Raw genomic sequence first — 20,280 nt, forward strand, 5'->3', positions numbered from 1 at the left:
TCTGTGCTTTGTGTATACGGAAGTAAGTACAGTCCCTTTGTCCAATCACAGCGCATTGTGGGCGTGGCTTAGTAACGTTGAATTCGCTCGTCATGTCCGTTCGGGGAACGCCAAATATTTAGTTATTAGCCTGACCATTAAATACTGAATTATTGACCAACATAGAATTGAATAGTTTATTTTATTTGTCACCAGAGTCCAGCTGAATTGAGCTGTGAACAAGTTTCATAGGGTTTTGCACCACTTCGTTTTGTATTTAACCAGGTACTAATGGGGATCCATAATACATACAAATATAGCCCTCAGAGGAGGAGGGTACATGATGAGGTTATGGACCAGAGCAGGGTCATATAGCCCTCAGAGGAGGAGGGTACATGATGAGGTTATGGACCAGAACAGGGTCATATAGCCCTCAGAGGAGGAGGGTACATGATGAGGTTATGGACCAGAACAGGGTCATATAGCCCTCAGAGGAGGAGGGTACATGATGAGGTTATGGACCAGAACAGGGTCATATAGCCCTCAGAGGAGGAGGGTACATGATGAGGTTATGGACCAGAGCAGGGTCATATAGCCCTCAAAGGAGGAGGGTACATGATGAGGTTATGGACCAGAACAGGGTCATATAGCCAACAGCTCTGAGAGGAGGGTACATGATGAGGTTATGGACCAGAGCAGGGTCATATAGCCCTCAGAGGAGGAGGGTACATGATGAGGTTATGGACCAGAGCAGGGTCATATAGCCCTCAGAGGAGGAGGGTACATGATGAGGTTATGGACCAGAGCAGGGTCATATAGCCCTCAGAGGAGGAGGGTACATGATGAGGTTATGGACCAGAACAGGGTCATATAGCCAACTGCTCTGAGAGGGTACATGAGGTTATGGACCAGAACAGGGTCATATAGCCCTCAGAGGAGGAGGGTACATGATGAGGTTATGGACCAGAACAGGGTCATATAGCCAACAGCTCTGAGAGGTGGGTACATGATGAGGTTATGGACCAGAACAGGGTCATATAGCCAACAGCTCTGAGAGGAGGGTACATGATGAGGTTATGGACCAGAACAGGGTCATTTAGCCCTCAGAGGGGGAGGGTACATGATGAGGTTATGGACCAGAACAGGGTCATATAGCCAACAGCTCTGAGAGGAGGGTACATGATGAGGTTATGGACCAGAACAGGGTCATATAGCCAACAGCTCTCAGATACAGAGAGGAGGGTACATGATGAGGTTATGGACCAGAACAGGGTCATATAGCCCTCAGAGGAGGAGGGTACATGATGAGGTTATGGACCAGAACAGGGTCATATAGCCAACAGCTCTGAGAGGAGGGTACATGATGAGGTTATGGACCAGAACAGGATCATATTTGTTAATTAAACTGTAGAGAGCTGTTATCATCATCACTACAATAGTCTCTGAGAGGAGGGTACATGATGAGGTTATGGACCAGAACAGGGTCATATAGCCAACAGCTCTGAGAGGAGGGTACATGATGAGGTTATGGACCAGAGCAGGGTCATATAGCCAACAGCTCTCAGATACAGAGAGGAGGGTACAGGATGAGGTTATGGACCAGAACAGGGTCATATAGCCAACAGCTCTGAGAGGAGGGTACATGATGAGGTTATGGACCAGAACAGGATCATATCTGTTAATTAAACTGTAGAGAGCTGTTATCATCATCACTACAATAGTCTCTGAGAGGAGGGTTCATGATGAGGTTATGGACCAGAACAGGGTCATATAGCCAACAGCTCTGAGAGGAGGGTACATGATGAGGTTATGGACCAGAGCAGGGTCATATAGCCAACAGCTCTCAGATACAGAGAGGGTACAGGATGAGGTTATGGACCAGAACAGGGTCATATAGCCAACAGCTCTGAGAGGAGGGTACATGATGAGGTTATGGACCAGAGCAGGGTCATATAGCCAACAGCTCTCAGATACAGAGAGGAGGGTACATGATGAGGTTATGGACCAGAGCAGGGTCATATAGCCAACAGCTCTCAGATACAGAGAGGAGGGTACATGATGAGGTTATGGACCAGAACAGGGTCATATAGCCCTCAGAGGAGGAGGGTACATGATGAGGTTATGGACCAGAACAGGGTCATATAGCCAACAGCTCTGAGAGGAGGGTACATGATGAGGTTATGGACCAGAACAGGGTCATATAGCCAACAGCTCTGAGAGGAGGGTATCAGAACAGGATCATATTTGTTAATTAAACTGTAGAGAGCTGTTATCATCATCACTACAATAGTCTCTGAGAGGAGGGTACATGATGAGGTTATGGACCAGAACAGGGTCATATAGCCAACAGCTCTGAGAGGAGGGTACATGATGAGGTTATGGACCAGAACAGGATCATATCTGTTAATTAAACTGTAGAGAGCTGTTATCATCATCACTACAATAGTCTCTGAGAGGAGGGTTCATGATGAGGTTATGGACCAGAACAGGGTCATATAGCCAACAGCTCTGAGAGGAGGGTACATGATAGTCTCTGAGACGAGGGTACATGATAGTCTCTGAGAGGAGGGTACATGATAGTCTCTGAGAGGAGGGTACATGATAGTCTCTGAGAGGAGGGTACATGATAGTCTCTACTACCGGGGATTTAAGAACAGAAACTATTAAAACAGACATGAAATGCAGACAGTAAAAATATACTTTAATGTGTTGATTTGGTCAAACAACTCTGATGAGTGTCAAGGTGGTGAGGTGTACAGTCACTAGTTGTGTGTGTGTGTGTGTGTGTGTGTGTGTGTGTGTGTGTGTGTGTGTGTGTGTGTGTGTGTGTGTGTCCTCACTGAGGAGGATAGGGGCCAGTGGGCGGTGGGGGAGGAGGGGGGAGGTGAGAGAAGGGGAGGTTGTGGTAGGGGTGAGAGGGGGGAGGGGACCAGGGGAAGGACATGTGGGGGGGAGGAGGGGGAGGATAGAGGGGGAAGGACTGGGGCTGGTAGGGGGGAGGGTAGGGGTAGTGGGGCTGGTGTGTGTAGTACGGAGCCCCTTCGTATCGGGGGGGGGGACCCCAGTTGTCACGGCGGGGTGGACAACTCTGTTGCAAAGGCCTCTGGGACATCTGTGGTCTGGTGACGGAATCTCTATCTGGAAGAGAAAGAAAATGAGGTCACACACACACACACACACACAGTGGTTATACCCAATACCCAGTCTAATAACTGAACAGGGGAGACTGGGGCAGGGGGTTCCACATGTTGGTGTCTCTCCCAATCTACAGAGTGCTGTACAGCCCAATACCCAGTCTAATAACTGAATAGGGGAGACTGGGGCAGGGGGTTCCACATGTTGGTGTCTCTCCCAATCTACAGAGTGCTGTACAGCCCAATACCCAGTCTAATAACTGGATAGGTGAGACTGGGGTTCCACATGTTGGTGTCTCTCCCAATCTACAGAGTGCTGTACAGCCCAATACCCAGTCTAATAACTGGATAGGGGAGACTGGGGTTCCACATGTTGGTGTCTCTCCCAATCTACAGAGTGCTGTACAGCCCAATACCCAGTCTAATAACTGAACACGAGAGACTGGGGTTCCACATGTTAGTGTCTCTCCCAATCTACAGAGTGCTGTACAGCCCAATACCCAGTCTAATAACTGAATAGGGGAGACTGGGGTTCCACATGTTGGTGTCTCTCCCAATCTACAGAGTGCTGTACAGCCCAATACCCAGTCTAATAACTGAATAGGGGAGACTGGGGTTCCACATGTCGGTGTCTCTCCCAATCTACAGAGTGCTGTACAGCCCAATACCCAGTCTAATAACTGAATAGGGGAGACTGGGGTTCCACATGTTGGTGTCTCTCCCAATCTACAGAGTGCTGTACAGCCCAATACCCAGTCTAATAACTGGATAGGGGAGACTGGGGCAGGGGGTTCCACATGTCGGTGTCTCTCCCAATCTACAGAGTGCTGTACAGCCCAATACCCAGTCTAATAACTGGATAGGGGAGACTGGGGTTCCACATGTTGGTGTCTCTCCCAATCTACAGAATGCTGTACAGCCCAATACCCAGTCTAATAACTGAATAGGGGAGACTGGGGTTCCACATGTTGGTGTCTCTCCCAATCTACAGAGTGCTGTACAGCCCAATACCCAGTCTAATAACTGAATAGGGGAGACTGGGGTTCCACATGTTGGTGTCTCTCCCAATCTACAGAGTGCTGTACAGCCCAATACCCAGTCTAATAACTGGATAGGGGAGACTGGGGTTCCACATGTTGGTGTCTCTCCCAATCTACAGAGTGCTGTACAGCCCAATACCCAGTCTAATAACTGGATAGGGGAGACTGGGGCAGGGGGTTCCACATGTCGGTGTCTCTCCCAATCTACAGAGTGCTGTACAGCCCAATACTCAGTCTAATAACTGGATAGGGGAGACTGGGGTTCCACATGTTGGTGTCTCTCCCAATCTACAGAGTGCTGTACAGCCCAATACCCAGTCTAATAACTGAATAGGGGAGACTGGGGTTCCACATGTTGGTGTCTCTCCCAATCTACAGAGTGCTGTACAGCCCAATACCCAGTCTAATAACTGGATAGGGGAGACTGGGGCAGGGGGTTCCACATGTCGGTGTCTCTCCCAATCTACAGAGTGCTGTACAGCCCAATACCCAGTCTAATAACTGGATAGGGGAGACTGGGGTTCCACATGTTGGTGTCTCTCCCAATCTACAGAGTGCTGTACAGCCCAATACCCAGTCTAATAACTGGATAGGGGAGACTGGGGTTCCACATGTTGGTGTCTCTCCCAATCTACAGAGTGCTGTACAGCCCAATACCCAGTCTAATAACTGGATAGGGGAGACTGGGGTTCCACATGTTGGTGTCTCTCCCAATCTACAATCCTATCAAATGGAGATTCAAATGTGGGACGACATCGCAAGAGGTCAAGAGGTCACCCACCTGCTAAATCCATGTCAGCATCTCAAAACATTGAGGTGAATGTGTGTATTTTATAGGTGAATGTGTGTATTTTATAGGTGAATGTGTATATGGGGAATGTGTGTATTTTATAGGTGAATGTGTGTATTTTATAGGTGAATGTGTGTATTTTATAGGGGAATGTGTGTATGGTGAATGTGTGTATTTTATAGGTGAATGTGTGTATTTTATAGGTGAATGTGTGTATTTTATAGGTGAATGTGTGTATTTTATAGGTGAATGTGTGTATTTTATAGGTGAATGTGTGTATTTTATAGGTGAATGTGTGTATTTTATAGGTGAATGTGTGTATTTTATAGGGGAATGTGTGTATTTTATAGGTGAATGTGTGTATTTTATAGGGGAATGTGTGTATTTTATAGGTGAATGTGTGTATTTTATAGGTGAATGTGTGTATTTTATAGGTGAATGTGTGTATTTTATAGGTGAATGTGTGTATTTTATAGGGGAATGTGTGTATTTTATAGGTGAATGTGTGTATGGTGAATGTGTGTATTTTATAGGTGAATGTGTGTATTTTATAGGTGAATGTGTGTATTTTATAGGTGAATGTGTGTATTTTATAGGTGAATGTGTGTATTTTATAGGTGAATGTGTGTATTTTATAGGTGAATGTGTGTATTTTATAGGTGAATGTGTGTATTTTATAGGTGAATGTGTGTATTTTATAGGTGAATGTGTGTATTTTATAGGTGAATGTGTGTATTTTATAGGTGAATGTGTGTATTTTATAGGTGAATGTGTGTATTTTATAGGTGAATGTGTGTATTTTATAGGTGAATGTGTGTATTTTATAGGTGAATGTGTGTATTTTATAGGTGAATGTGTGTATTTTATAGGTGAATGTGTGTATTTTATAGGTGAATGTGTGTATTTTATAGGTGAATGTGTGTATTTTATAGGGGAATGTGTGTATTTTATAGGTGAATGTGTGTATTTTATAGGGGAATGTGTGTATTTTATAGGTGAATGTGTGTATTTTATAGGAGGGGAAAGTATGCTGCATATAAACAATTGTTTGTTGAAAAGATGAAAGGGAGAGCTATATTTCAAACGTATTTCTGAGTCGCTAGGTCAAGTCATGTGGAAATTAGCATCATAGTTTGCTAGGTCAAGTCATGTGGAAATTAACATCATAGTTTGCTAGGTCAAGTCATGTGGAAATTACCATCATAGTTTGCTAGATCAAGCCATGTGGAAATTAGCATCATAGTTTGCTAGATCAAGCCATGTGGAAATTAGCATCATAGTTTGCTAGGTCAAGTCATGTGGAAATTAGCATCATAGTTTGCTAGGTCAAGTCATGTGGAAATTAGCATCATAGTTTGCTAGGTCAAGTCATGTGGAAATTAGCATCATAGTTTGCTAGGTCAAGTCATGTGGAAATTAGCATCATAGTTTGCTAGGTCAAGTCATGTGGAAATTAGCATCATAGTTTGCTAGGTCAAGTCATGTGGAAATTAGCATCATAGTTTGCTAGGTCAAGTCATGTGGAAATTAGCATCATAGTTATCTATGATAAGATAACCTATAGACCTACTGGTGTTGAGATACACCCCAGTTAACAGTGTGACACAGCCCCATTCTCCCCTAATCTGATGCTTTGCACTGTCACCCACAACATTTGCTTCCCATTGAATACAGACTGTGTGCTTTCTGTCCACGTGGTCACCAACAATATGCTTTGGGAACGCCCCTGTGCTCTGTGGTGATTGGCTCTTGAATTGCTCGCGTCAAAAGGAGGTCAAGTCGACGAGACCATCAGATTCTCCGGGAGAATTTCCACCAATGGCCTTCAACACACCCCAGACATCGTCCTGACATGAACCGAAGGAAATTCACAGAGGTTTCAGAGTTGACCAGAAACAGTGTATGTTGTGTGTCTGACCTGGTTGTTGGTCAGCTCTCTGTCCTCTTTCTCTCTCACTCTTCTGAACATTCCCCTTCTTCTTCTTCTTCCTTTTCATATTCTGTTCTGCCTCATCATCACTGAAGTCTAACGCCTGGAGAGAGGGGAGACAAGAGGACAGGACAGACAAGAGGGGGCAGGACAGAGGAGAGGGGACAGGATAGAGGAGAAACGAGACACGAGAGGGGACAGGACAGGGGAGAAACGAGACACGAGAGGGGACAGGACAGAGGAGAGACGAGAGGGGACAGGACAGAGGAGAGACGAGAGGGGACAGGACAGAGGAGAGACGAGAGGGGACAGGACAGAGGAGAGACGAGAGGGGACAGATCAGAGGGGAGACGAGAGGGGACAGGACAGAGGAGAGACGAGACACGAGAGGGGACAGGACAGAGGAGAGAGGACAGAGGAGAGACGAGACACGAGAGGGGACAGAACAGAGGAGAGACGAGACACGAGAGGGGACAAGACAGCGGAGAGAGGGGGAAAGGGGAGAGAGAGAAGGGAGAGGAAAGGGGAGAGGAGAGAAACTTTATTATCCAAAGAGAAATGTGTCTTGACATCTTAGATGCACCATCACAATACAAGTGTGTGTGTGTCCCCGAAATCTTACTAAAATTATATGCACTTTGTACTAATCATACTACATACTGTTTAGTATAAATATATTCAGTAAGCAACACATCAACATCCTACCCTCATCCACACTGAGAAGGCTTCATCTAATCAGCAATTGTGTTTGTTGATAGTCAGTCCTCTGGCGGCAGGTAGCAGGTAGCCTAGCGGTTAGAGCGTTGGGTGGCAGGTAGCCTAGCGGTTAGAGCGTTGGGCGGCAGGTAGCCTAGCGGTTAGAGCGTTGGGCGGCAAGTAGCCTAGCGGTTAGAGCGTTGGGCGGCAGGTAGCCTAGCGGTTAGAGCGTTGGGCGGCAGGTAGCCTAGCGGTTAGAGCGTTGGGCGGCAGGTAGCCTAGCGGTTAGAGCGTTGGGCGGCAGGTAGCCTAGCGGTTAGGGCGTTGGGCGGCAAGTAGCCTAGCGGTTAGAGCGTTGGGCGGCAGGTATCCTAGCGGTTAGAGCGTTGGGCGGCAGGTAGCCCCTCCCAGTTAGGGGGAGTGATGAGCTCTACAGCAGAGTCTCACAACTCAATCGCTGGTTGAAAACTGTTTTCTGCCCCTCCCAAAAGATAGAATTTGTAGATAATTGGCCCTCTTTCTGGGACTCACCCACAAACAGGACCAAGCCTGACCTGCTGAGGAGTGACGGACTCCATCCTAGCTGGAGGGGTGCTCTCATTTTATCTACCAACATAGACAGGGCTCTAACTCCTCTAGCTCCACAATGAAATAGGGTGCAGGCCAGGCAGCAGGCTGTTAGCCAGCCTGCCAGCATAGTGGAGTCTGCCACTAGCACAGTCAGTGTAGTCAGCTCAGCTATCACCATTGAGACCGTGTCTGTGCCTCGACCTAGGTTGGGCAAAACTAAACATGGCGGTGTTCGCCTTAGCAATCTCACTAGGATAAAGACCACCTCCATTCCTGTCATTATTGAAAGAGATCAGGATACCTCACATCTCAAAATAGGGCTACTTAATGTTAGATCCCTTACTTCAAAGGCAATTATAGTCAATGAACTAATCACTGATCATAATCTTGATGTGATTGGCCTGACTGAAACATGGCTTAAGCCTGATGAATTTACTGTGTTAAATGAGGCCTCACCTCCTGGCTACACTAGTGACCATATCCCCCGTGCATCCCGCAAAGGCGGAGGTGTTGCTAACATTTACGATAGCAAATTTCAATTTACAAAAAAAAAAAATGACGTTTTCGTCTTTTGAGCTTCTAGTCATGAAATCTATGCAGCCTACTCAATCACTTTTTATAGCTACTGTTTACAGGCCTCCTGGGCCATATACAGCGTTCCTCACTGAGTTCCCTGAATTCCTATCGGACCTTGTAGTCATAGTGGATAATATTCTAATCTTTGGTGACTTTAATATTCACATGGAAAAGTCCACAGACCCACTCCAAAAGGCTTTCGGAGCCATCATCGACTCAGTGGGTTTTGTCCAACATGTCTCTGGACCCACTCACTGTCACAGTCATACGCTGGACCTAGTTTTGTCCCATGGAATAAATGTTGTGGATCTTAATGTTTTTCCTCATAATCCTGGACTATCGGACCACCATTTTATTACGTTTGCAATTGCAACAAATAATCTGCTCAGACCCCAACCAAGGATCATCAAAAGTCGTACTATAAATTCACAGACAGCACAAAGATTCCTTGATGTCCTTCCAGATTCCCTCTGTCTACCCAAGGACGCCAGAGGACAAAAATCAGTTAACCACCTAACTGAGGAACTCAATTTAACCTTGCGCAATACCCTAGATGCAGTTGCACCCCTAAAAACTAAAAACATTTCTCATAAGAAACTAGCTCCCTGGTACACAGAAAATACCCGAGCTATGAAGCAAGCTTCCAGAAAATTGGAACGGAAATGGCGCCACACCAAACTGGAAGCCTTCCGACTAGCTTGGAAAGACAGTCCGAAATTCCTTTTTGATACTGTCGCAAAGCGACTAAAAAGCAGCATTCCCCAAGAGAGGATGACTTTCACTTTAGCAGTGATAAATTCATGAACTTCTTTGAGGAAAAGATTATGATTATTAGAAAGCAAATTTCGGACTCCTCCTTAAATCTGCGTATTCCTTCAAAGCTCAGTTGTCCTGAGTCTGCACAACTCTGCCAGGACCTAGGATCAAGAGAGACGCTCAAGTGTTGTAGTACTATATCTCTTGACACAATGATTAAAATAATCATGGCCTCTAAGTCTTCAAGCTGCATACTGGACCCTATTCCAACTAAACTACTGAAAGAGCTGCTTCCTGTGCTTGGCCCTCCTATGTTGAACATAATAAACGGCTCTCTATCCACCGGATGTGTACCAAACTCACTAAAAGTGGCAGTAATAAAGCCTCTCTTGAAAAAGCCAAACCTTGACCCAGAAAATATAAAAAACTATCGGCCTATATCGAATCTTCCATTCCTCTCAAAAATTTTAGAAAAGGCTGTTGCGCAACAACTCACTGCCTTCCTGAAGACAAACAATGTATACGAAATGCTTCAGTCTGGTTTTAGACCCCATCATAGCACTGAGACGGCACTTGTGAAGGTGGTAAATTACATTTTAATGGCATCGGACCGAGGCTCTGCATCTGTCCTCGTGCTCCTAGACCTTAGTGCTGCTTTTGATTCCATCGATCACCACATTCTTTTGGAGAGATTGGAAACCCAAATTGGTCTACATGGACAAGTTCTGGCCTGGTTTAGATCTTATCTGTCGGAAAGATATCAGTTTGTGTCTGTGAATGGTTTGTCCTCTGACAAATCAACTGTAAATTTCGGTGTTCCTCAAGGTTCAGTTTTAGGACCACTATTGTTTTCACTATATATTTTACCTCTTGGGGATGTTATTCGAAAACATAATGTTAACTTTCACTGCTATGCGGATGACACACAGCTGTACATTTCAATGAAACATGGTGAAGCCCCAAAATTGCCCTTGCTAGAAGAATGTGTTTCAGACATAAGGAAGTGGATGGCTGCAAACTTTCTACTTTTAAACTCGGACAAAACAGAGATGCTTGTTCTAGGTCCCAAGAAACAAAGAGATCTTCTGTTGAATCTGACAATTAATCTTAATGGTTGTACAGTCGTCTCAAATAAAACTGTGAAGGACCTCGGCGTTACTCTGGACCCTGATCTCTCTTTTGAAGAACATATCAAGACCATTTCAAGGACAGCTTTTTTCCATCTACGTAACATTGCAAAAATCAGAAACTTTCTGTCTAAAAATGATGCAGAAAAATTAATCCATGCTTTTGTCACTTCTAGGTTAGACTACTGCAATGCTCTACTTTCCGGCTACCCGGATAAAGCACTAAATAAACTTCAGTTAGTGCTAAATACGGCTGCTAGAATCCTGACTAGAACCAAAAAAATTGATCATATTACTCCAGTGCTAGCCTCTCTACACTGGCTTCCTGTCAAAGCAAGGGCTGATTTCAAGGTTTTACTGCTAACCTACAAAGCATTACATGGGCTTGCTCCTACCTATCTCTCTGATTTGGTCCTGCCGTACATACCTACACGTACGCTACGGTCACAAGACGCAGGCCTCCTAATTGTCCCTAGAATTTCTAAGCAAACAGCTGGAGGCAGGGCTTTCTCCTATAGAGCTCCATTTTTATGGAACTGTCTGCCTACCCATGTCAGAGACGCAAACTCGGTCTCAACCTTTAAGTCTCTACTGAAGACTCATCTCTTCAGTGGGTCATATGATTGAGTGTAGTCTGGCCCAGGAGTGGGAGGGTGAACGGAAAGGCTCTGGAGCAACGAACCGCCCTTGCTGTCTCTGCCTGGCCGGTTCCCCTCTTTCCACAGGGATTCTCTGCCTCTAACCCTATTACAGGGGCTGAGTCACTGGCTTACTGGGGCTCTCTCATGCCGTCCCTGGAGGGGGTGCGTCACCTGAGTGGGTTGAGTCACTGATGTGGTCATCCTGTCTGGGTTGGCTCCCCCCCCCTTGGGTTGTGCCGTGGCGGAGGTCTTTGTGGGCTATACTCAGCCTTGTCTCAGGATGGTAAGTTGGTGGTTGAAGATATCCCTCTAGTGGTGTGGGGGCTGTGCTTTGGCAAAGTGGGTGGGGTTATATCCTTCCTGTTTGGCCCTGTCCGGGGGTGTCCTCGGATGGGGCCACAGTGTCTCCTGACCCCTCCTGTCTCAGCCTCCAGTATTTATGCTGCAGTAGTTTATGTGTCGGGGGGCTAGGGTCAGTTTGTTATATCTGGAGTACTTCTCCTGTCCTATTCGGTGTCCTGTGTGAATCTAAGTGTGCGTTCTCTAATTCTCTCTTTCTCTCTCTCGGAGGACCTGAGCCCTAGGACCATGCCCCAGGACTACCTGACATGATGACTCCTTGCTGTCACCAGTCCACCTGGCCGTGCTGCTGCTCCAGTTTCTTTCAACTGTTCTGCCTTATTATTATTCGACCATGCTGGTCATTTATGAACATTTGAACATCTTGGCCATGTTCTGTTATAATCTCCACCCGGCACAGCCAGAAGAGGACTGGCCACCCCACATAGCCTGGTTCCTCTCTAGGTTTCTTCCTAGGTTTTGGCCTTTCTAGGGAGTTTTTCCTAGCCACCGTGCTTCTACACCTGCATTGCTTGCTGTTTGGGGTTTTAGGCTGGGTTTCTGTACAGCACTTTGAGATATCAGCTGATGTACGAAGGGCTATATAAATAAATTTGATTTGATTTAGTGGTTAGAGTGCAGGGGCGGCAAGTAACCTAGCGGTTAGAGCGTTGGGCGACAGGTAGCCTAGCGGTTAGAGCGTTGGGCGGCAGGTAGCCTAGCGGTTACAGCGTTGGGCGGCAGTTATCCTAGCGGTTAGGGCGTTGGGCGGCAGGTAGCCTAGCGGTTAGAGCGTTGGGCGGCAGGTATCCTAGCGGTTAGAGCGTTGGGCGGCAGGTAGCCTAGCGGTTAGAGCGTTGGTCGGCAGGTAGCCTAGCGGTTAGAGCGTTGGGCGGCAGGTAGCCTAGCGGTTAGAGCGTTGGGCGGCAGGTAGCCTAGCGGTTAGAGCGTTGGGCGGCAGGTATCCTAGAGGTTAGAGCGTTGGGCGGCAGGTATCCTAGCGGTTAGAGAGTTGGGCGGCAGGTAGCCTAGCGGTTAGAGCGTTGGGCGGCAGGTAGCCTAGCGGTTAGAGCGTTGGGCGGCAGGTAGCCTAGCGGTTAGAGCGTTGGGCGGCAGGTAGCCTAGCGGTTAGAGCGTTGGGCGGCAGGTAGCCTAGCGGTTAGAGCGTTGGGCGGCAGGTAGCCTAGCGGTTAGAGCGTTGGGCGGCAGGTAGCCTAGCGGTTAGAGAGTTGGGCGGCAGGTAGCCTAGCGGTTAGAGCGTTGGGCGGCAGGTAGCCTAGCGGTTAGAGCGTTGGGCGGCACGTAGCCTAGCGGTTAGAGCGTTGGGCGGCAGGTAGCCTAGGGCCTGTGTGGCATTATGGGTAATGTGTGTTCCTCACCTCTGGTGGTGGTTCCTGGTCGTTCTTCCAGGAGGCGTCGGAGCCTTTCAACCTAAACACACACGTCAGCTTCAATTATACATGTGTGTACTGACCGTCGTAGCTGCTCAGTGAGGATATAGAGGGTGTAGTCAGTGTACTGACCGTCGTAGCTGCTCAGTGAGGATATAGAGGGTGTAGTCAGTGTACTGACCGTCGTAGCTGCTCAGTGAGGATATAGAGGGTGTAGTCAGTGTACTGACCGTCGTAGCTGCTCAGTGAGGATATAGAGGGTGTAGTCAGTGTACTGACCGTCGTAGCTGCTCAGTGAGGATATAGAGGGTGTAGTCAGTGTACTGACCGTCGTAGCTGCTCAGTGAGGATATAGAGGGTGTAGTCAGTGTACTGACCGTCGTAGCTGCTCAGTGAGGATATAGAGGGTGTAGTCAGTGTACTGACCGTCGTAGCTGCTCAGTGAGGATATAGAGGGTGTAGTCAGTGTACTGACCGTCGTAGCTGCTCAGTGAGGATATAGAGGGTGTAGTCAGTGTACTGACCGTCGTAGCTGCTCAGTGAGGATATAGAGGGTGTAGTCAGTGTACTGACCGTCGTAGCTGCTCAGTGAGGATGTAGAGGGTGTAGTCAGTGTACTGACCGTCGTAGCTGCTCAGTGAGGATATAGAGGGTGTAGTCAGTGTACTGACCGTCGTAGCTGCTCAGTGAGGATATAGAGGGTGTAGTCAGTGTACTGACCGTCGTAGCTGCTCAGTGAGGATATAGAGGGTGTAGTCAGTGTACTGACCGTCGTAGCTGCTCAGTGAGGATATAGAGGGTGTAGTCAGTGTACTGACCGTCGTAGCTGCTCAGTGAGGATATAGAGGGTGTAGTCAGTGTACTGACCGTCGTAGCTGCTCAGTGAGGATATAGAGGGTGTAGTCAGTGTACTGACCGTCGTAGCTGCTCAGTGAGGATATAGAGGGTGTAGTCAGTGTACTGACCGTCGTAGCTGCTCAGTGAGGATATAGAGGGTGTAGTCAGTGTACTGACCGTCGTAGCTGCTCAGTGAGGATATAGAGGGTGTAGTCAGTGTACTGACCGTCGTAGCTGCTCAGTGAGGATATAGAGGGTGTAGTCAGTGTACTGACCGTCGTAGCTGCTCAGTGAGGATATAGAGGGTGTAGTCAGTGTACTGACCGTCGTAGCTGCTCAGTGAGGATATAGAGGGTGTAGTCAGTGTACTGACCGTCGTAGCTGCTCAGTGAGGATATAGAGGGTGTAGTCAGTGTACTGACCGTCGTAGCTGCTCAGTGAGGATGTAGAGGGTGTAGTCGGTGAGAGACGGGGCGTAGAACATGGAGTCCTTCAGCTTCACTCCTCTCTCTGCGATGTCACTCTCTGAGTTAAACCTCAACACATAGAAGGGACTGGAGACCGGCCCAAACACCTCAAATACCTGAGGAGGAGAGAGAGAGTTAAACCTCAACACATAGAAGGGACTGGAGACCGGCCCAAACACCTCAAATACCTGAGGAGGAGGACTGTGTGTGTGTGTGGGGGGGGGGGGGGGTATTCTGAGGACTCCTCCCCGGGACTCTAAGCCCCTCTTACCTTGCCCACGGCCAGCCTATCAGAGTTGAAAATGACGCTGTCGTCCTTCAGAGGGGGCGTGTCCTTCAATGACTGAATGATCACTGTTGAGGAAACACAACAGTCACCAAGAGGGGTCAGGGGCATTCAGTCACCAAGAGGGGTCAGGGGCATTCAGTCACCAAGAGGGGTCAGGGGCATTCAGTCACCAAGAGGGGTCAGGGGCATTCAGACCACCAAGAGGGGTCAGGGGCATTCAGACCACCAAGAGGGGTCAGGGCCCTTCAGTCACCAAGAGGGGTCAGGGGGTGTAATGTGAAAGGCAGGGGCATTCAGTCACCAAGAGGGGTCAGGGGCATTCAGTCACCAAGAGGGGTCGGGGGTGTAATGTGAAGGTCAGGGGCATTTAGTCACCAAGAGGGGTCGGGGGGTGTAATGTGAAGGGCAGGGGCATTCAGTCACCAAGAGGGGTCAGGGGCATTCAATCACCAAGAGGGGTCAGGGGCATTCAGTCACCAAGAGGGGTCGGGGGTGTAATGTGAAGGTCAGGGGCATTCAGTCACCAAGAGGGGTCGGGGGGTGTAATGTGAAGGGCAGGGGCATTCAGTCACCAAGAGGGGTCAGGGGCATTCAGTCACCAAGAGGGGTCGGGGGTGTAATGTGTAGGTCAGGGGCATTCAGTCACCAAGAGGGGTCGGGGGGTGTAATGTGAAGGGCAGGGGCATTCAGTCACCAAGAGGGGTCAGGGGCATTCAGTCACCAAGAGGGGTCTGTTAGATGATACTGGTGACTGGTCCAAGGGGGAGGGACTAACCCAGCTGTTGGATGATACTGGTGACTGGTCCTAGGGGGAGGGACTAACCTAGCTGTTGGATGATACTGGTGACTGGTCCTAGGGGGAGGGACTAACCCAGCTGTTGGATGATACTGGTGACTGGTCCTAGGGGGAGGGACTAACTCAGCTGTTGGATGATACTGGTGACTGGTCCAAGGGGGAGGGACTAACCCAGCTGTTGGATGATACTGGTGACTGGTCCTAGGGGGAGGGACTAACCTAGCTGTTGGATGATACTGGTGACTGGTCCTAGGGGGAGGGACTAACCCAGCTGTTGGATGATACTGGTGACTGGTCCTAGGGGGAGGGACTAACTCAGCTGTTGGATGATACTGGTGACTGGTCCAAGGGGGGGGGACTAACCCAGCTGTTAGATGATACTGGTCCTAGGGGGAGGGACTAACCCAGCTGTTGGATGATACTGGTGACTGGTCCTAGGGGGAGGGACTAACTCAGCTGTTGGATGATACTGGTGACTGGTCCAAGGGGGAGGGACTAACCCAGCTGTTGGATGATACTGGTGACTGATCCTAGGGGGAGGGACTAACCCAGCTGTTGGATGATACTGGTGACTGATCCTAGGGGCAGTATCTCCGCCTCCTCTGGTAGAACAACCGTCAACTCCTCGACAGCAGGCAACTCCTACACACACAAACACACATTTCATTTTCACGTGAATACGGCACTTATTTTATTTTTACTCACATGAAGTTCTGAATTCCCAGAGTAGAGGTCAGGGGTTAGAGAGAGGCCAGGGGTTAGAGAGAGGCCAGGGGTTAGAGAGAGGCCAGAGGTTAGAGAGAGGTCAGGGGTTAGAGAGAGGCCAGGGGTTAGAGAGAGGCCAGGGGTTAGAGAGAGGCCAGGGGTTAGAGAGAGGTCAGGGGTTAGAGAGAGGCCAGGGGTTAGAGAGAGGTCAGGGGTTAGAGAGAGGTCAGGGGTTAGAGAGAGGCCAGGGGTTAGAGAGAGGCCAGGGGTTAGAGAGAGGCCAGGGGTTAGAGAGAGGCCAGGGGTTAGAGAGAGGTCAGGGGTTAGAGAGAGGCCAGGGGTTAGAGAGAGGCCAGGGGTTAGAGAGAGGCCAGGGGTTAGAGAGAGGTCAGGGGTTAGAGAGAGGCCAGGGGTTAGAGAGAGGTCAGGGGTTAGAGAGAGGTCAGGGGTTAGAGAGAGGCCAGGGGTTAGAGAGAGGCCAGGGGTTAGAGGTCAGGGGTACCTCAGGCAGGATCTCATCCAGGGTTTTGATGGAACAGGGTTTCCTTGCCCGACTGAAGCCTTCGTCGTCATCATCATCTTCATCTGCCTGACCTAACACAACAGCCAGCGTCACACCGGAGGAAGAGGAGTCTGAATCACTGTCTGAGGAGGAGCTGCTGCTGTCCCGCTGGTCCCTGACACACACACCGTCCTGTAACGTCAGCAGTACCTGGGGGGGGTCCTGAGAGGGGTCCTGGGGGGGGTCCTGGGAGAGGTCCTGAGAGAGGTCCTGGGAGAGGTCCTGTGGGAGGTGTGTGTGTGTGGTTCCATCTCCCAGCTCGGAGCTCGAGACAGAGCTGAGATTCTCTGTAACCTCCATCTCCTCTGCTCCTCCCGTTAACTCTCCCGGTAAACGGCTGTCTGAGGTCCCGGAGGTCAGTCCCTGAGGTTCTGTCTCAGCTGTGCATCCATCCTCCAGGTGCTTGGTGCTGGTACCGTTGTTCAGTTCCAGTTCCTCTCCGTGTGTCTCTGCTGAGCTCTGAAGAACCTCCGGTACCAAAGCCGTCTCCTCTGGTTGGGCCTCCATCCCGTTGCTGGGTAGAGACTATCACACCTGGGGACAAAGACAGCACAACTACAATCAGCTGGGTAATAGTCACTAGGAACCACACAGAACGGAAGCTAACAGACACAAACGGAACAAAGCGTGAGGGCTAAGAAACGCTTAGGCCTAGTTTTGTTGCAAAACGTTGTTGTACTTTGTGCACTAATGAATACACCCCTGGTTGCCTCACAAACCACAGTGTGGATCTGTACAATCTGGACCTGGATTCTCTGCCCACACAACCACTAAGCAAGAAAGTAGATATCATCTAGTATCTATGGCTCAGTCAAACAGTAACCTGTTCAGTTACCAAACCAGGGTGGAGGAGGTGGAACCCCCTCAGAATGGTGATCTGCTCTGATTGGGCTGCAGTGTTGAGTCGTGTGAAGACCGGTAGGTCAGATAGAGGAGACTTGTTCAGAGTGGTGATCTGCTCTGATTGGGCTGCAGTGTTGAGTCATGTGAAGACCGGTTGGTCAGATAGAGGAGACTTGTTTATGGAGACGATGGTGCTGTTAATGGGATTGGAGAGGATGGGAGTGGCGGTAAGCTTTTGTTGGGTTCCCACCCATGTTGGTGTGGAGGGTAGAGGTCAACCGACGATGATGTTTCAACACCGATACCGATTATTGGAGGACCAAAAAGGCCGATACCGATTAATCGAGGCAGTTAACCCACCGTTCCTCGGCCCTCATTGAAAATAAGAATGTGTTCTTAACTGACTTGCATGGTTAAATGAAGATTAAATAAAGGTGAAAAAATAATAATAATTCAGCAAAACCGGTGTCCAAAAATAACGATTTCCGATTGTTATGAAAACTTGAAATCGGCCCTAATTAATCTGCCATTCCGATTAATCGGTCGACCTCTAATCGTAATAATGACAATTACAACAATACTGAATGAACACTTATTTTAACTTAATACATCAATAAAATCAATTTTGCCTCAAATAAATAATGAAACATGTTCAATTTGGTTTAAATAATGCAAAAACAAAGTGTTGGAGAAGAAAGTAAAAGTGCAATATGTGCCATGTAAGAAAGCTAACGTTTCAGTTCCTTGCTCAGAACATGAGAACATATGAAAGCTGGTGGTTCCTTTTAACATGAGTCTTCAATATTCCCAGGTAAGAAGTTTTAGGTTGTAGTTATTATAGGACTATTTCTCTCTATACCATTTGTATTTCATATACCTTTGACTATTGGATGTTCTAATAGGTAATTTATTATTGCCAGCCTAATCTCGGGAGTTGATAGGCTTGAAGTCATAAACAGCGCAATGCTTGAAGCACAGCGAAGAGCTGCTGGCAAACACAGGAAAGTGCTGTTTGAATGAATGCTTACGAGCCTGCTGCCTACCACCGCTCAGTCAGACGGCTCTATCAAATCATAGACTTAATTATAATACACACAGAAATACGAGCCTTAGGTCATTAATATGGTCAAATCTGGAAACTATCATTTCGAAAACAAGACGTTTATTCTTTCAGTGAAATACGGAACCGTTCCGTATTTTATCTAACGGGTGGCATCCATAAGTCTAAATATTCCTGTTACACAACCTTCAATGTTATGTCATAATTACGTACAATTCTGGCAAATTAATTACGGTCTTTGTTAGGAAGAAATGGTCTTCACACAGTTCGCGACGAGCCAGGCAGCCCAAACTGCTTGCACAGAACGCAAGAGAAGTGACAACTTCCCTAGTGAAAATAAATTAATGTTAGCAGGCAATATTAACTAAATATGCAGGTTCAAAAATATATACTTGTGTATTGACTTTTAAGAAAGGCCTTGATGTTTATGGTACATTGCTGCAACGACAGTGCTTTTTCCGCAAACGCGCTTGTTAAATCACCCGTTTGGCGAAGTAGGCCGTGATTCGATACATTAACAGGCACCGCATCGATTATATGCAACGCAGGACACGATAAACTAGTAATATCATCAACCATGTGTAGTTAACTAGTGATTATGTTAAGATTGATTGTTTTTTATAAGATACGTTTAATGCTAGCTAGCACCTGACCGTGGCTCCTTGCTGCACTCCTATAACAGGTAGTCAGCCTGCCACGCAGTCTCCTCGTGGAGTGCAATGTAGTCTACATTAATCGTCGACCTCCAGTAACAACATTCCAAACGTGTTTAGTAGCGTCTAGTCTACATGTGGCATTAGTTCCACCGTTTGTATCCGTTTCAATGGAGGTACTTTATTTTTAACGTGAACTACAAATTCCTCTATTGTGGATAAATGGCTTCACATAGGATAGATTACTCTCAACGTGCCCCTGATTCAGAATGTAGTCATGGCATGCTTGGTCCAATCAGTGGAGGCTGCTGGGCAGAGGACAGCTCATAATAATGGCTGGAACCAATCAGTGGAGGCTGCAGAGGACAGCTCATAATAATGGCTGGAACCAATCAGTGGAGGCTGCTGAGAGGACAGCTCATAATAATGGCTGGAACCAATCAGTGGAGGCTGCAGAGGACAGCTCATAATAATGGCTGGAACCAATCAGTGGAGGCTGCTGAGAGGACAGCTCATAATAATGGCTGGAACAGAGCTAATGGTATGTCATCAATCACCTGGAAACCACTTGTTGCATTTGATACCATTCCATCAATTCTGCTCCAGCCATTACCACGAACCCGTCCTCCCCTAACCCTACTTTCTGGTATTAGCTAACTTTAGAACTAGCTGGATAGCTAGTATACCAGCCATATATTTTGAAGAAATACGTTTTACAATCGGAGTTCATAGCACAGGAGTTAAAATCGTAGCTAGCTAACGTTAGCTGGTCCACTAGTTAATAAAACAGTTATGTAGCTTGGTTGGCATTCTCAGAACCAGATAACGTTACTGTTAGTCAGCGTTTTAAATTGTCCTTGGTATTGTATCGCTAATTCTGTATAATACGGTGGCATTATTACAATGTTGTTTATCATATTGCAAACGTGTAGATGAAGATGGACTTACGTTCGAGTAGTTAAGGCTACAAAGCTGTTCTCTCGGCAGTCTGCTCTCTGCTACTCTCAGTAACGTTACTCTGCTGTTCGCAACACGTTTTGATTCGGAAACAACGTGGTCTTGTTGTCTTCCGGGTTGTGGAACCTGTCTTTCGGCCGCC

At 47.8% G+C, this 20,280-nt stretch overlaps 1 protein-coding gene across 1 annotated transcript; it reads right to left on the reverse strand.

The window, feature by feature from the left end:
* Positions 1-2,654: 2,654 nt before the first annotated feature.
* LOC139419161 (H/ACA ribonucleoprotein complex non-core subunit NAF1-like) lies at positions 2,655-20,268 on the reverse strand. Its single transcript, XM_071169143.1, has 8 exons — positions 20,130-20,268; positions 16,566-17,159; positions 15,907-16,000; positions 14,545-14,627; positions 14,229-14,389; positions 12,958-13,009; positions 6,862-6,976; positions 2,655-3,117 (listed from the first exon to the last, which is right to left on the reverse strand). Exons 2-8 carry the CDS (start codon positions 17,130-17,132, stop codon positions 2,816-2,818), a joined length of 1,374 nt encoding a protein of 457 aa, XP_071025244.1. The 5' UTR covers positions 17,133-17,159; positions 20,130-20,268; the 3' UTR covers positions 2,655-2,815.
* Positions 20,269-20,280: the final 12 nt, after the last annotated feature.

This window comes from Oncorhynchus clarkii, chromosome 10 (assembly GCF_045791955.1).
Source record: "Oncorhynchus clarkii lewisi isolate Uvic-CL-2024 chromosome 10, UVic_Ocla_1.0, whole genome shotgun sequence".
Lineage (NCBI taxonomy): Eukaryota > Metazoa > Chordata > Actinopteri > Salmoniformes > Salmonidae > Oncorhynchus > Oncorhynchus clarkii.

Coding starts and splice junctions, on each gene's coding strand:
- LOC139419161 (XM_071169143.1), bottom strand. CDS start 17,132: ATGGAGGCCCAACCAGAGGAGACGGCTTTGGTACCGGAGGTTCTTCAG. Junction 16,001..16,565: donor TGGATGAGATCCTGCCTGAG/GTACCCCTGACC, acceptor TTGTGTGTGTAG/GAGTTGCCTGCTGTCGAGGA. Junction 14,628..15,906: donor CAGTATCATCCAACAGCTGG/GTTAGTCCCTCC, acceptor TTTCCTCAACAG/TGATCATTCAGTCATTGAAG.